The 17,730-nt window shown below is 42.0% G+C and overlaps 1 protein-coding gene across 1 annotated transcript in view; it reads left to right on the top strand.

Moving 5' to 3' along the window:
• Nucleotides 1–17,730, top strand: part of PTPN14 (protein tyrosine phosphatase non-receptor type 14) — a 174,092-nt gene that overhangs the window by 49,352 nt on the left and 107,010 nt on the right. Inside the window, exon 2 of the mRNA XM_014865778.3 lies at nucleotides 16,059–16,386. Within this exon, the coding sequence (XP_014721264.3) occupies nucleotides 16,213–16,386 (174 nt within the window). The 5' untranslated portion in view covers nucleotides 16,059–16,212. The remainder of the gene's footprint in view (nucleotides 1–16,058; nucleotides 16,387–17,730) is intronic.

Genomic DNA, 17,730 nt, shown 5'->3' with positions numbered 1-17,730 from the left:
GAGGTTGTTTTTGTTTTTAAAACAGGGGAGGAACGATACTGGTAACTGCCAGGTCTGTGTCTAGAGCCTACGCCAGGCACACAGTGAACAGACACTGGCTTCTAGTCCTCCACTCCTTTCTAACCTCGGTGCTTTCTTTTATTTTTGGGCCCTGGGCCCTCTAGCAACTTTGTTCCTATTGTCCTAACCCTGGGTACTCACAGAGCATGTTTCTCTAATGTGGTACCTAGATTTATACAACACTGTTAGTAGGTCATGAGCTCTGAGATTTATTTCCATTGGTAGAGACTGACTTCCGTGTATCCCTGCAGACTGTAGAAAAGTCATGATAGAGGCTTATATTTTAAGGTATTGTGGAAGATGAGAGACCACATAGCCTGATGGAGACTGTGTGAATTCCATTGCTAGCTAGTGTATTGTCTTAGGTAAGTTACTTAAAATTTGTAAGCCCCAGTTGACTCATCTGTGAAATGGGTATAATGCCTACTATACCCATAGTATAGATGTGAGTAGTAGAAATAATATATGTACAGAATTTAGTATGGAGAAAATGCTTCCTAAGTGGTAACTATAATCTCTGGTAAAATTAGGGTATGGCTTTTAGCCGTGAAGATTTAGTGACCATAACTCATTGGTGATCACAGTAATACTGTCCATAATAGTGCCAGCATCTGTAGATGTCTGTCCTCAAGGAATCACCCCATATATATAAAAGACTGGATGTCTTCAGCCCCATGGTCATCCCTCTTCATGGATTTAGGCTCAGTATAAAAGCTGTTAGTATTTGCATTTAGATTAACCTCCTGTATTATTTGAGGGGTGGGAGATGGGGCCTTGGAGGTCTAGGTCAGTTGTATCTCTGCGGGTCCTCTTCTCCCAGCCCAGTGTCCGTCAGCCCTTCTCTGTTCATCTGTTCTTGGCTATGAGGCCTCGCTCCTGGTGGTTATCATGGGCTTCCTGAGATTGAGTGGGATGCTCCTCTTCTCCTGGCTGAAGGAATTCCACGAGCTGACTCTAGGCCAGACAAGGGGAGCTTTCCTTCTTCGAGAAGCTTCCCTCTTTTCTCAGTCTGGGATGCTTCATGGTGCCTTTTGTCTTGTGGCAGCTTCCTGACTCCTAGGAGAGACCTGGGGCCCACCTATAAGTACTCAGAATAAAAAATATAAAACATAGTAAGTGCTCCATCATGTTAGCTAGGAGGGTGGTGGTGGTGGTGGTGGTGGTGGGAGGTAGGTAAGGACTTAAGCTCATTTGTACTCCATCTTCCTGGCCACCATCCTTCCAGTATAATTCGCGGCACTAATACTCTGGTTAGACTCAGTTCAGCACTTTCTATTCAATATAAATATGTACGTAATGTTTACAACTAAGCCAAATATGGTATTGAGATTACATTTTCTTTTTTGAACACAATTTTGTTTTTTCTTAACTTGGTAAGTGCTTCACCTTTTCCTTTGCTTGGTTTTCTTTAAACATCTGACTCAGTCTTCCCACACACCTCCAGCTGCTTTATGACACTCCTCTTATACAACTTTCCATATGATTCAGTCTTGTCAGATAATTTCACCCCCTCTCCCTTCTTTCTTGCCTCCTGGAGGCAGCCCTCTCAGAACCCTCTTGCTTCCTGTTCCATCTGGACTGGGAGGAGTAACACTTCCTAATAAAGACGTTCAAACAGTTCCCCTACTTTCAAATCCTTTCCTTCTCACGACCTACACACTTCACAAGACAAAACAACCTGCCGCCTCACAAAACAACGGTTGGTACCTTGTGCCTCTCGAAGTTAAGCTTACAGAGGGCCAACGGAGCTTGCTCTTGCAGGTTTTTCTCTTCTGTGTTTGTGTGTGTTGATGTGGGGGTTCTCAAATCCATTTCCTTGTTTCTTCAAACGTGGAGATTTTAGCTGTTGTCTTGTTCCCTCCTCGATTTGAAGTGATTTTTCAGTTCGGAAAAGGGTGAAAACATCTTTATTTTGCCACTTAAACTCAGGAATCTCCTAGCTTCTATCTTCAAATTTCTGATTTTTGACTGAATTAAAGTAACCAGACAGAGCAAGGAATTAAGTGTAGATATTCCAGAGCAATTATGTACTTTGTATTTCCTTCTTCTATTTTTCATTATCTGATACCGGTGAGAGTGGGCTTAACATTTTGTTTCTGTGTCTTCCTCTAGGGAGAGATCTTTTCCCTCAGATAAAGATTTTATGGGAAAATCCAACTTGTGTGCCATATTTTCTGTTGAATCGTAAGCCCATCTCAATGAGTTAGGTTGTAAAGATCACTTATCTTGTTTTAGTTCTACAACTAAAGGAAAACAAGGAGAATTGAGAGTTAATAGAGAACCACAGAGATAAAGGGCCATGAACTAGTACCTAGAAAGAGAAGGTAAGAAAGGTAAGATTGTTTATGTTGGAGAATCTGAGGCAGTGAGTGTCATGGTAACAGTGTTAAATAAGTGACGGTGTAATGTCGAAATGATGGTTCCCAGTTGCCCTTTTCAAGATGAAAGACTTTAGGAGGTAAAAGATAAAATTAGCAGCAGAGATTTACGTCTGTTTTACAAAGAAAAAATTTCGACACAGGGAAGATTGTTACTGGAACGAGCCATCGGTTTATGGTCACCTTGAGTACTGTTTCCTTGATGTGTTTAGCCACCATCAGAAAGTTCTAACTTAGTATATAAGTGACTCAGGGCCATTACGTTTTTTCCAAATCAGTTCACTCTCCATTAAGAGCATCCAGGCGCAGGTAGTAGAATGAAATTTTCATTCTTCCCTCCTTGCCTATTTTAGTTGCTGTATTAGAATCCTCGTTTCTCAATTGGACTTTACGTGCAGCCATATTCTTGAGAACTCTTGACTACAGCTCCAGTGTTTGCTTAATTTGAACAGTTTAAAAAAAACCATACGTAACAGTAAGATAACTAGAATATTTTGATTTTTATTCTTGTGTTGTATTTGTTTGGACCTCCCATTGCTTCTGTTTCCAATATTGCATTTAAGTGAAATAAAATGAGGTGGGACATAATCTTCAGCTATAACCTCGCCACCCTGGAAGCTCGTTTCTTCTTGAGCCATGTCACCTTTGCCGTCTCCCTCTCTACCTTTTGTAGATTATCCTGAGCCCTAGAACAGTCTTCAGATGTTTGGTGCGCATTTTCATCCACTTCTTGTTTCTTTCTCACCCTGGCCTCTGTCTGGGCTGATCACTTCCAGCTGCCCAGCATATCTGCTGCTCCCTGTTTTTATCCTTACTTAGGATTTCCTACGACTTGGTAGGCAGAGAGTGTGTCTTTACTTGTGCTTTGGGATTTCCCACAATCAGTAGTCTGTGCTGAGTGAATAATAGTTTTCGAGGAAATGATATATAAATATAAAGAAGTACAGTCATTTGATGTTCAGGCCAAGTAATTTCCACAGTTGCTGCTTGATGGAGGGCAACATGTTATATTTTTCTAAAGCTCTCCTTGGAGCTGCTGCTTCTGGCTGCGGTTCTGGTTGTGGTTCTGCGACACAGCACTGGAGCTGTTGAGAGAAGCGAGCTCATTTATTGCACACGGGATATTGGGAGGCGTTCTGCTGCCCAGAGCTCTTGTCACACAAGGACATTGGGACTTTGATGTATCGCTTTTGGGTTGAAATTTTCCTTTACTGAAGCTTTTCTGCCTTCTTGGGGAGTCATGCTTAAGGGAACACAACAGGGGAAAAAAGACTGCATGTAACCTGATCTTGGTTCTTTTGATTGCAAGTTTGATTCCTTTCTGTTTTATATTATGCAACTTTTTATTGAAATACTAAGAAAACACATTATTTCTGTCATTTGACAGGTAAAGAAATGGAAGTCATGGCAATTTGTCATAGCTTCTGCATTTGGCAGTCCTTTGGGAATCTATAATTTAGGAGTATGCAATAAGAGATTTCTAAAAATATACAGCTTTTGGCTTGATAACGCTCCTCCCTAAGAATCTACCCTAAAGAAAACATCAGTGGTATAGGCAGATCGTTTTGAATATTAGCAAAAAATTAGAATCAACCTAACATTTCAACAGTGGAGAATGGGTAAATAAATGTTAATCTATACCATAGACTGTTATGCAACCCTTTAAACTTGTTTTTGAAAAATTTTCAGTAATAATGGAAAATAATAAGTGGTAATCAGAAAGAATGAAAGCTATAAAACAGTGTAGTATAATCCCAACTATGTAAACAAATTGAAAATATACTTAATTAAAAGAATGGGATAAAATACGCAAAATATGCACTTGATCCTCTCTAGGGGGTGACGTTATGGGTGATTTTAACTTTTCCCTTTTAGTTTCCTATAACTTCGAATTTTCTTATAATGAATTTATAATAAGAAAGTATTACAGATTATTAAAATTTTTACTAAAAGTAGAAAAAGAATGACATTTCTAACCCTAATAACTCAAAAGAATGTAAAATCATGCAAGTTCCAGGATTTAAGTGGTTTTAATCAGTTCTGATTTTGAAAAGGAGTGCTTGATCCCAAGTGTTTTTTTTCTTGTTTTTTTTTGCTTTGGCTTTTAATCAAAGTGTGATTGTATGTGGTGCTGGAAGCTATTTGGTTAGTGAGATAAGTTTTCTAAATATTGTTGTTTCTAAAGGGGTCGTGTATGGTAATTGTGCATCTTACGGTATAATCTGATGGTGAAAGACGGCTTTGGAGTGAGGCTCTGCCACCTGCTCACTTTGGGACTTTGGCCAGGTTATGTAGTCTCGATTTCCTTATCTGCAAATTGGGATTGTGTGGAGTAAATGACATAATGCACGTAAAAGTCTTTAGCACAATTCTGGCACATAGTGATCACTCAGATGACATCGCTGAAATGATAAATGATAGCCGATATACCACTACTCCGGAAGGAAGACTTCTTCCAAATTTTCTCATATATAGTATTTAGAAGAGGCAGAGGTTAAGTGGTCGAAAATAATTTTTTGGTCTAACGTAATGTTAATACTCCAAAGATTGTGTAAAGACAAAGTAGATGTTGTGTTTCCCCTTTCTCCAAGCTGTATAAGCATTAACACATCCAAGATGACTGCTTTTGCTTTGTTTTTGCCTTATGTATTTCTCTGCAACTTTCCCAACAAGCCCATAGTCACAGAATTTTTAACGGATGTCACACTGAGTCCATGGATTCAGATTTAACTAATTTTTAATAACCGCATAATACCCTAAATAACATGGCTGTGCCAGAACTTATTTGGACATAACTCAACTATGGATATTCAGGCTGTTTTTAGTCCCCCACCCTTCTACTACAGACAGTGTTTACTGCAGCATCCTTATACATAATCCTTAAGGTCCGTTGCTTTTATTTTCAATCAGTTTCCCAAAAGCGGCATTACGGAGTCAGAGTGAGTGTTAATTATAGTGCAGAGGGATTGGGATTACAAAAGCTGTAGAAAGCTGTGTTGGTTCCTGTCGTCTTACAATCCAGTTGAAGAACAGATATGCCTTTATTTTCCCAGGGGTTTTTTTTGCTTAGGTACAAAGATTTCAGGACCCTGATTCTGCTGCCAGAGGAATGAAAGCTGTTTATTTCCAGGGAAGTTTGAAATCCTTCACATTCTGAACTGTAGGTATAATCAAGAGAGCAAAGGGAGCCTCTTGAATTAGGTTTACTCTGTGTAGTCTTTGCTCTATTTGCTAGATATGAATTTGCAGGAAATTGTACATGTTTAAGTTTTTGAAGTTTTCAGAGCTAAGAGTCCAACTTGAGAACTGAAGTACTTGACCTTGGCCCTCCTGTTCCTTACTGTGCTCACACCCCACAGGGTTGCAGACATCCCCTGCTTGCAGCATCTTGTCTGCGGAGGCCCGGGCTTGCTCAGTGTTGATGCAGGCTGAGCCCACCTTCAGTTTGAGGTCACTGAAGGTTACAGGAGCGGTGGTATGCCAACAAATGGTTTTACACCCGTCAGGTTACTGCACTAGAGGTAGACAGGTTCTTTTTGTTTGTAACATCACTGAAAGCTACTTCATACAACTTAAGTTTTTTCAAGTATCCACTTAAGGGGTGTGTGTGTGTGTGAACACGCGTGCGTGTGCGTGCCTCTCTCTTTCTGCTAGTCAGGGGACAGAGAGAAGAAAGGACAATTATGTTGGGTTTGTGGTGCGTGTGTGTGCATGTGTAGATATAGCCTACCTCCATGTAGGTTCCTATGTGGAGCATGACCGTTTCTGTTTAGAAGCTTTGTTTTCCTTATTTACTAATTAACATTTGGTTACATCAGTTGGGATTATGCAACTCGTTAACAGCTGACGCTAGTTCCTACCTGTTTTCATTCTTTCTCCCCACTGATTCAGCTTCTTGGCCCTGAAGAAGGATTGCATTACAGAGCTTTAGAACCGCGTGTTTGTATTCCTGACTCACTGGAGTGGTCACATATCTGGAACCCACTGGGCACCCGGTCACGGTTCCCAGTCAGTGGGACGCATCGTGGCTTGTTTTATATTCATCTTTTGTCTCCTTGTGATGAATAGCCTTAACTAAAAATTCTAGAACTCTTGGCTTGTTGGAAAGCAGTTTTTACTCTTGTGGTACTTAGCAGGCAGTCTGTGCTTCCTTGGGCTCCCTGCAACATTCAGTGAAACAGCAACAGTAAGAAGAGCAGGGAGAGCAGACACATAAGTAGTGCTCCCCGTGCGCCAGGCTCTGTGTTAGCGCTTGGTATATTACTAACTCGTGTCATCCTCCCAACAGCTCTGTGTGGTAGGGACTGTTACCACCCCCATGTTAGAAATGCAGAAAGTGAGGCAGCTTCTGAGCCATGGTTATACAGCCTGTACGTGGCTTATGCACGGATATTACTCCAGATCTGGGTGAGGCTCGCTGGTGGGGCTCGAGAAACCAAGGAACAGGGCGATGGGCCCAGAGAAGCTGGGTGCTGGACGTGCAGACCCCGTCGGAGAGCATTGGCAGAGTTGCTTGGCTGCTGCTTGCGTTTGGATAGGAAGTGACATGGCTGAGTCCTCCCATCCGAAAGCCCTGGACCTGCGAGGGAGCTTGAGGGAACTCAGGCATGGGCAGGAAGGAAACGGGAAAGGGAGGTGTGGAAAACTTTGCTAAGGGAGGTCACTTGGGACAGCCTCTCACAAAGAGCCCCTCTCTCCATTGGTTTTGTCCCTTTAGGGCACATATCCCAGAGAAGGGTGAAGCAAGCTAAAGGTGTGTTTACCTTCATCAAATTTCTTTTGTTTTGACAAGTGAGTCATATGACCAGGTTGGAAAACCTCTTCGGTTGCTCTTGTGAATGTGTTTTTGAAATAGTTTTTTGAAGAGGGTGTGTGCGACGTGCTAGGATTTTCCCACCGTGCTGTACAGCCCTGAGCTGTAGGAGGAAGCTGTCTAGGTAAGAGAGACTGGGGAGTGGGTGCTCTGGCATGGCCAGGACCCTGATTCTGCTGCCATGCCCTCTGGATAGAAGATCCTAGAGCTGAAAATGGGTCACCAGCCTCAGGGTCCATCTCCGCCCTATCTGAATAAAGTCCACTGTGGGTGAGCAAAGACAGGCTGCAGATGGTATGTTGTAGTCTTCCATATAGGATGTGGTTGCTTGCTTTTGTTGTTGTTATTTTTACATCAGTGGGTTCTTGTTTCCAACCCTGTTTCTGGGTGTTATCAGCATGGTTCCTTGAGTAACAACATGGAGTTAGATATTGTCATTAGTAACTGTGTGATCTTGGGCAAGTTCTTAACCTCTCCAGCCTCAGCGCCCTACTCTGTAAAGTGGGGGCAATGAGAATAGCCATCTCATAGGGCTGTTGGAGATAATGTTCAGCAGAGTGCCCCTGTCACTGTGTCTGCTTTGAAAATGGAAGTTCTCGTTATCACTCTCTGAGTCTTCTGATACTGCGGGAATCTCCCATTCTGGTTCCTGGCTGTGACTAGCTGTGACATTCCAGGGCACCCATCAGTGTGGGTGTAGACACTGACAGCAAAAAGAACTGGAATTGGAGAGTTGCAGATTCGACTGTGTCTCAAAGAAGGGTGGAGTCTCTTAGGACGAAGCATTCCTGGCATGAATAGACAGAGAAAGCTCTGTAGAGAAGGAAGCCCCGTCAGGTATGCTGATACAGCGGATTATGCAAGTTGGACAGGGAAGAATTCCCCATCTTATGCCGGGTTGATTGTTCTTTGTATTGTATCCAACTTGTCAGTTGACTTACAAAAAGACTTTTTCCTGCCGTGTTTTATAAATGAACTGAAGAACTCTGTCAATTTGATCTAATTAAATGCAAGTTACATTTTGAAAGGGCAGGAGGGGTTTGGGTGGAGGGAAGATTCTGACCCCTTTTCTCTGTAAGGTACCTCTGCAAAGTGGGCAGAGGTACTGTTACCTGTTTTACCAGGTTACTTTACAACATACCATTTAAGAAATACTTATTAAAAAACTCAACTTTTTAAATATGAAAAATTTCAAGCACATACAAAGCTGTAGAGAACGGTGTGAGCCTTGACACATCTCTCTCCCACCTTCAACGACTGTCAGCTCATGGCCAGTATTGCTTCATCTGTACCCCCACGTCATTCTCCCACCCAGTTATTTTTAAGAAAATACCAGACAATGTATTAATTTATCCATAAATATTCAAGATGCGCTTTGAATGCCTTCAAAGTTTCAGTAAAGTAAAAAATGAAAACTTCCATGTTGTAAGATCCTTCTTGTGGGAAGATCATATCTCTAGAAACCTCAGGGCAGTGATCCTCAAAGCAGGGAGTTGTGGAAATGATTTTTTTCAACAGTTACTTGGGGGGCTTTTTCAAACTACATGTCCTCCCAGAGTTGCCTTTTGCAGGGCACTCCCCCCCACCAATGGCAATCATAGCCTTTGATACCTAGTAGGACTGGTTTGCTTCTGAGTGCCTTTGATTACTCAAAGGATGTTCTGGCTCCATTTCCTGCTTTTCAGCGATATTCTACGTGGATGTTGTTGCTGCCTTTCATGTAGGTGGAGTATCACAGTAATGGGCACAATATAGCAGGAATCTATCTTCTAATTTCATATACAGCTTAAGAAAGACTTGAAAGGTCATTTACATGGTTAGTGCACAGGAAAATTGGAAAATGTGTTTTTGGAAAAATTTCTCTCCATCTCACCATTGAATGTTTGAAAGTGAGTTAGGAGGGGGGAAATGAAGGAATTTAAAAAGTTGACCATTCTACTTTTGTTGTTACAGTTATTTAGTAACTAAAAGTTTGGGGCATGTGTTTTAAACCTTGTATGAGAATTTTACTTGGCTAAAAATAATTCGATGTATGGATATAATTTGGGTATTCTATAGCAATGAAATTTATAGAAAAAACTTATAGTCTAATTTTCACCAGACAAAATGAACTTCCCTGTTGCTATTCTTTAAGGGGGAAATTAGAGAACACATTTCAATACAATCGTGTACCACGTAGCAACGTTTTGGTCAGCCATAGACCACATATATGACCGTGGTCCCAGAAGATTAGTACACCATAGCCCAGGCGCGTAGTAGGCTGTACGATCTAGGTTTGTGTAAGTACACTCTATGATGTTTGCACAATGACAGAATCACCTAACGATGCATTTCTCAGAGCGTGTTACCGTCGTTAAGCGACACGTGACGTACTTTTTTTGTTTCCATCCCCTTGCACCGCATCCCTTTTTAAAACTCTCCTTAGGAAAATGACATAGTACTTCTCAAAACTGAGCTGTGCCTTCTGCAGGTTGTACACTGGATGGACTGGTTGCATCAGTTTTTCTCTTCTCACACCCGGACCAGGGGTGCATAGTTCTGTGAGGTGTGATTGGGAGTTGTAATAATGTGGGATGCTGGACAAATGCCAGAGACTGTTGGTAAATATAGAATGTAGCTGAACAGCAGTTAGCTTGCGTTAGTGATTTCAGAACTTACCTTTAGGGGAAAAAAGGGCAAGTCTACGTAAGATAATATGGGAAATAAAAAGAAAGTGTGATGGCTGTGTTTAAGATTTGGATTTTAATTTGTCTTTCATTTCTCTAAAGACTGTACAAGTAATTCAGTAAAGAGGATTAAGCTGTGTTTGGTTGATATTACAAAGATATCTCTACCTACCCATCATAGTTAAAGACTGATTAGATTAGCCAAAGGCTTTTCTGTGTTATGAGAAAACTGTCTTTGCTTTGTGTTTTCAACTCTGCGGGCTTTTCGTTGATATGTTTAGGAAAAAAAATGGGAATACAAGATACTGGAAATCCATAGCTGATAGTTAAAGATGGAAACTTAGATATTAGAACTTTTCGGAAGCTGATTGACTTTTAGAAGTGTCTTAGAAGCTTTTCTGTATATCCTCTCTCACCATAGCCTATTCTATAAAAGGCCTTTAAAGTATGGTGTTTACAGAGCAAATAGCACAGCAAACTTGGCGCTCTACCACACTGTTTATCGTATCAGTAGTTCCATTGTAGTTTTTGCAAAGAACTCCCGTGGGGTGTGGTATGTCTCTGGTCTTTGAGACCCCTTCCGGTATAAGACATGTCAAGGGACATGGGACACCTGGATGGTGGGAACCTTCTTTTAGAAATCTGGGTTCAATTTTTTTCCCCCCAGAGAGCACCAGTGAGCTGAATAACTTTTCATCCCTGTTTTCCACCGTTTAAGCCTGTCTTAAGCCCCTAAAAGTCAGACCTAACTAAGGCTCCAAATTCCTCAAGCATCACTGAGGTCACCCGGAGGTCCCTGCCCTACCTTGGCATTAAAAACTCAACTACTTCAGGATCCGTTCTTTCTTTCCTCATAATGACAAATATTTATGAAGCTTCCTGCAGTGTACACAGCTCCACTTTAGTTTAGGAGACCACAAAGCTGAGTCTGACAGAGATCTTTCCCTTCAGGATTCTAATTGGGGAGCTAAGACACGCCCGGGCGTTTCTCTAGTGAGGGAGACTGTGATATGCCGTCCACTGTAGAGACACCGTCATGTGGATTATCAGACCAAAGGCAATCTGGAATCGATTTTGTACCAAAAGAACAGCTGCTAACCCAGACACTATACACATGTTCTTGACTGAGATACGAAGGCTGTAGTCCTCTTATCCACTCACGGTGGGCTCGTAATGGGGATTTTTGTCTAATGATTGGCTCCTTTCTGCTCCTGGTGTCAGAGTTTGGGGGATTACAAGGCCTCAGTGATGGGAGAATGTGGGGTTCAGTTTTACACTTGGTCCAGTTTCCTGTGGAATCGTCACAGCTTCATGTTAAACTCTGTATTCTTTGCTTTAGCTCTTTTCGTTTTTTTACAGACTTTCTCCACAGTAGGTGGTGAGGTCCCCAAGCCCTTCTTTTCACACCTGCTGTGCTATCCTTTGAGCAAACCCAGCTTACTCTGAGGGGGAGTAGAAGGGAATGTGGCCGCACCCACTGACTGAGCGCCCCCTCGAAACATTTTCTCATTTACTTCTCACATACAGGCGGGCTCAGTATTATCTTTATAGATCCGTAAACTGAGGCTGAGGCTAAGTCACTTGGCATTCACTGCAGGCCTCTCTGGTTAAAGCCACTTCTTGCACGAAGGTTTGCAGATCTTCCGTTCCCCCGAGAGCAGACCTTGGTTCTTAGAACCTCTCAGCTCGCCTGTGGCTCTCCCTCCTCCAGCAGCCCTAACGTTCACTTTCCAGTTGCTTTACTGAGACACCTGGGAGCTGGAGAATTCAGAGAGTTTGTGGTACTTCCCCTGTCATTTTTTTTTTTTTTTGCTGTCTTATTCCCAATTACTCTCGTCGCTAAAGGGCCATGGTCTAACTCTCTTATCCAATGCTACTTTCTTCCTAAGATGCACCTAAGAAAAAGAGGATTAGCACGTTATGTTTTGAAATGAGAATAAATTACTATTTGTCTTGAAAAAAATCATGTCAGCACTGTTAGTTTTACCATCTATAGTAACAAAAAAAATAAGTCGCCTTAGCCTCCACGAATGGGTCTCAGCAACAACTGAAGCTTGACATTGTTTACTACAAATGTTCTTGAAAAGTAGATAAATAAAATTCTATACGTGTTTTAAGTGACTTTTTATTTTTAAAGGAGCTTGCTGTTAAAAAAAAAAAAACCTTATAGTAAGTAGAATGATGAGTCCCTAATTTGATCTTTTCTGAAAAGCCAGTCTCATCAGGAAAATCAAGTGTCATTAACATGTGACATTTCTATGAGACGATGCATTTAGTTCTAGGTTTTGTAATGTTCATGTGATGATCTAAGCATGATGAGGCCCCAGACAACCACATGGGGGAAGTCAGAAAGGGGCCAGAGCCAGACTATTGAAAAGAGAGGACTTGCTTGGAGTCAACTTTATATCCAGTCTACTATGTGGTGGGATATCTTAGTCCTTGTTCTCTCTGTCTATCAAGAAATCAAGGACAAAGCAGAGGAACTGGGCTTCAAATACAGCAGGAAGCTGGGTTACGTTTAAGGTAGAACTGTATGCCTTTGTGGATATTTAGAAAGTGGATTAGTGACACGTGCTGTGGATGCTTTGAGAGCTTAAACGTGATGGATAATTCATAAACTGTTAAAATGTTAAAACCGAAAGGGACTAAGACATCATTTCTCTAGCCCCATTGTTACAGGTTAGTGTCCAACAGATTGTTTACCTGGGATAGTTGAGATGTAGCTCTTTCAAAAGGTAAGGGATGTCTTAAATGAGTGCCTGGAAGCTCCTTCCAAGAAGCACAGCTCTATGACTACACAAGTTCTGGGCGTAAATGCCATGAACTTTTAGTTTAGGTAGATGATGTGTGTTAAAGATGGAGAAAACACGTTTATAGCTCTGGAGAAGTTTAGAGTCAAACCGTGTTAATACTTTTACCGTAAGTTAGATTGATATATTAAATAAGCACAAATGGCTGTGGGAGTTCCAACAAAGAGAAAATGACCTCTGATGGGAAGGATCCACATGTCTATTGAAAGAGGCTGCAGCATTTAAACTGAGCCATAAGGAGTAGGTAAGATTGGAGCCTGTTTAGTGCCTGCATTGAGGGTTGCCTTTTTTTTCCCCCTTACCTTTCGGTTATGAAGACTTTTACATATACAGAAAAGCTAAAAGAATAGCTCAGTGAATATCTGTACACCCACCACCTAGATTCAGCAGCCATTAACGTTTTGTCATATTTGTTTCGATTCTGAATTTGTGTATGTGCTTATGAGTTGTTTTTTAGCCATTTATAAGTTACCTGCATCCTGACATTTTTACCCCTAGATATATACATGGCATCTCCTCAAACCATTCTCCTACCTAACCACAATTCTATTATCAAAAGTGGAAGAACATTAACAATAATACATCAATATTATCTAATTTCTATTCTCTATTTCAAATTTCCCTAATTGTCTCGTGTCTTTCATAGCTATTTTTTTCAAACCTGAATTTGATAGGTTCTCACACATAGCATTTTGTTTTTATAACTCCTAAATCTCTTTTACTCTAGAGTAGCCCCTCTCTAATCTCCCTTGTTTATTTTTAGTTTCATTACATTGACACATGACAGGACCAGTTTTTTTCCCCCCCTGAGGAAGATTAGCCCTGAGCTACTATCTGTGTCAGTCTTCCTCTGCTTTCTATGTGGATCACCACCACAGCATGGCCGACAAGCGGTGTAGGTCCATGCCCGGGATCCAAACCCATGAACCTGGGCCGCTGAAGCAGAGCACACTGAGCTTAACCACTATGCCACGAGACCGGCCCCCAGACCAGTTTTCTTATAACTTTTTTGTTGATACCTTACCTGGCAAGTTCCTTGCAAATTGAAGATTTATTTTAAAAGTTTTTAAAAACTTAAAATAGTCAGATCTTTTCTAGGAGATATATTGCCAGATTGTCAGATCTTGCCCCTGATAGACCATTTTCAGTAGCTAATATATTTTAAACTAATCTTTATTTGCAAAAATAATATAAATCCATTGTAAAATCTTCAAACAACTCAGAAATATATAAAATGTAAAGTGAGAGTTCTGTTTCATATCACTGCTCTGTAGCCCTGAGATAACAGTTAATCATCTTGGTCCCATTTGTTTGTGTGTTTTTGTTTATTTATTATAAAGCTGAGATCAGCTATAAACGTTATTGTGCAGTTTACTGTTTATTTCGCTAACTGCGTTATGGATGGCGTGCCATAGGATATGTAGAAGGGATTGTTTTTAATAGTGGCTGGGATGAATGCACACCAGGCCAGCCACATTCTTTTCGTAGGTGTTTAAGGAGAGACACACCCAAATGTAGAGAGTCTGGCCCAGGATTAGAAATGTGGCGTGGGCCCCCAGAGCAAATATTTTTCTCTGTTGGAGGGTCCCTGGCTAATACAGGAATTGAATCTTGGTGTTTTCTGCCCTGTGCTTCAACAAGTTGAGGGAATGTGTGAGTAGTAAACTCTTAAGGGGGTCTGTATTTGAATTCTGGCTCTTTTTTTTTGTCTTTTCCTTTTTTGGGTGGGTCCCTCCATATTCTTTCCTGAGATATAAGGAGATCTTGAGGTTGGCCTACCTTGGAGGTAAACATGATCCTCTGCCAACATAAATTGATTTAGAAATGTTAATATATTTTACCAAGCCAAAGTTTCTAGCATGTGTATTTTAAGCCATCATAAAACATATACCTGTCATGCGAAGGAATGTGCCGAGGGCAGACATCAAAGACTGGCCGAAGGAGTCTGGGGAGTGTGTTTTGCTGTGTTGTAGGGCTGTGCCCTGACAACCTCCTTGAGGCCTGGGGTACTGGCAGGGCGTGGTTTCTAAATATGCAAGCCATTTTATTTATTGACTCAAGAATTCCCGCAAGTAGTTATGCATATTTGTCCATCCCAGCGTAGCGTCGGGGCCTCAGAGGTAATTCTGTGGATGAGGGGTGTGAAGACAGGCTGAATCTGCCTGACTTAGGGAATCAAGTTATCAGAGCAATCATATGAGCAAGAGATGGTCCTTTGTGCTTAGTAGAGAACAGAAAGTTGAACAGAGGGGCTGGCTGGACATTTCTGGCTTCTTTGGAAGGTACATTTAATGAGCCTCCCAGTGGGAGCCTTGCTGGCGCAGGGTGGAATGGTGAAGCCCCTTTTGTTGTTATTTTCTTCTTGTGTTCTCCATGGCAATAATGTCATCACTCGCATGTGGTGGGACATCAGGGTGTTAATAAATCTCCTTATTAGTAAGTTAAATTATCTGTAATTTGGTGACAGGGCTTTTGCATCAAGAGTTTTGCAAAGGAACACAGTGCTGATAGGGTGGTGCCCCACATCTGTCTAAATATTTGCTGAAAAAAAAGCACAAATAGTTGTGATTTTAAGTACATTGTAGAATTTATATATTAAAAAAAGTTTTTAAAGTAGAAAGTTGCAGGCTAGATTAAATGTGTATTCCCTCCGTTTTCTGTCATCCACTCTAAGTAAATAAAGTAAATAAAATAAAGTATTAAATAAAAATATTTAGTTGAAAAAGTATTAAAACTAAGTAAAAATAAAAGCAGATAATGTTAATGAAAGTAAAGGGGCAGTGTTGGCAAAGAGTGAGGAGGAACAAGATAAGATTTTAAGTTCAAGATCAGTGAGTCACTTAAACCATGAACTCCACTTTTTCATTTGTAAAATCGGAATCATAAAATCTGCATGATAGGGTTGTTAATCAGGTTGAAATGAGATAATATGTTTAAAAGTTAAAGAAAAGCTGTTGAAATTCCACTCCTTCTGCTTTCTTGAGCAGACAGGATTGGGCAGTGGAAAAAGCATGTGAATTGCAGGTGTGTAGATTTGATTTGAATTCTGGCGTTGGTTGCCATTTACTCTGTGCATCTTTGGATGGGTTCTTTTAATCTCTCTGACCCTCAGTTCCTTAGCTGTCGAGTGGACTTTATCATATCATCCATGTAAGATGAGGTAAAGGGCAGAGGCTACACTAAGATGCTCGGGCGTTACAGAGCTGGCTGGGTCTTGGGGTCTGGATGTTCATCTGTCAGGGGTGGTGTGCTCATGTATGTAGAGTCTGTGCCATACCCTCCATGGCTTCCCTTCCAGCTCATGACCTTGCTGCTGCTTTTCTGTTTGCAGCCATCCTCCCGAGTGCCACACCGGGCATGGACACCTTTTTCCGTATCTGGAGGAGCACGGGTGGTAGTGTCATCACCCAGTCACGAAACTGCTAAGGCCATCTCCGGGGCGTGGGCGCCAGGATAAGAGGGCGGCATCCGAGGGGCACACAGCCATGCCTTTCGGCCTGAAGCTCCGCCGGACGCGGCGCTACAATGTCCTGAGCAAGAACTGCTTTGTCACCCGGATCCGCCTGTTGGACAGCAATGTTATCGAGTGCACACTGTCGGTGGAAAGCACGGGGCAGGAGTGTCTGGAGGCTGTGGCCCAGAGGCTGGAGTTGCGGGAGGTAAGAGTCTGTGTGTGGTGGGTGCCTGAGTGTGAACTCACCAAAGGGACCAGCCACCTGTCTCTTGGTGCCACCTGCCATGCTTTTCAGCCTCAGCCTTGTGTTTAGAAGAATCCTGTTGTTCTTAACATGGGCCTGATCTTACAGCCTTCAGTGGACCAGGAGACCTGCTCTGATGTTGTGAGAAGCAAGGACACCATCTAGAGCTTGCACTGGATGGCAGCTTGCCTTGTGTTTTAGCCAAATAGGAGGTTTTGGTTGGGGGGGGGGGGGTTGCAAACGAGAGACTCTCTGTGCCAAAGTCTTTGTCTCTCTTTAAAACAATTGAGTGGGGAGCTGATGTTTTGGCGTTCCAGCTGCATATCACGGAGAAAACTCCCACGTATGGGATGGTTGCAGCTGCTTTAATTTTGTGGTTTTTTTCTGTGTTTTTCCCTTCAAAGAGAAAAAAAAAGGAAAAAGCATTTAAAGAGAGCATGACCAGTGAGGCTTTTGGTGGGAGCTTGTAAAATGGGGATTTTTTTCCTTTTAAGAGTCCTCATGACCCTTGTTTTCTCTTTACTGTCTGGGGGGCTTCTCTGGGCTGTAAGCAAACCCAGCGTAGACCATTAAGACAGTCACGTGACCGCTCTTTAGAAGAGATTCTTAGTGCAGAATGTCCTTTATAACAAACTTTATAGTTCTAGTAGTTGATGCTTTTATTAGTCTTGCAGACATTCAGGAGAAGACACTTTTGAGAGAAACCCACACAAGCGTTTGTGTCTTGAGAGCCACATGGCATATTGGCTAGTGGGTAAGGTGGTACGGCTGAATGGTTGCCAGTGCTGACATGATTGCAAGCCCCCTGAGAGACAAGCCTTCCTGAGGATGAGGAAAAATCTCTGTAATTGTCCCAGGCCCTCTGGTCTCCTAGGGACCAAGTGACAGCATTGCCCAACACCTCAGGTGGTAGAGAGAGGGGCTGGTGCCTGTTGGAAGTGATGGCTTTTGATCTCTTTCCTCACCCCTCATGATCCTCCCTCTTTTCACGTGTACAAAGGAGCTGGGGTCGGGGAAGGTCTTCCTCCCCCCTTGGTGTCCTGCACAGGCTGACTCTTATCCTCTGGGGGACTATTTCACCTAAACACTTCTGTCTCCTGCTGGTCTTCATGTTTCTACTTTGGTTTCAGTGATCAGGTCTTCTTTTGAAGTTTATTTTCCTATGTAGGAGACTGTTCTGCCCAACAGATGTATGTAGCTTGGTAGCTGACACAAGAGAACAAACTTGTGAAGTGTTCTGACCTTGCTGGTTGATGGCTGGCTCATTTTTCGCTTATTAATAGCACATTTGGGTATACATACTTA

This window comes from Equus asinus, chromosome 25, assembly GCF_041296235.1.
Source record: "Equus asinus isolate D_3611 breed Donkey chromosome 25, EquAss-T2T_v2, whole genome shotgun sequence".
Taxonomy (NCBI): domain Eukaryota; kingdom Metazoa; phylum Chordata; class Mammalia; order Perissodactyla; family Equidae; genus Equus; species Equus asinus.
Note: the sequence above shows the minus strand (reverse complement) of the source record. Positions and strands in the feature narration are given on the sequence as shown.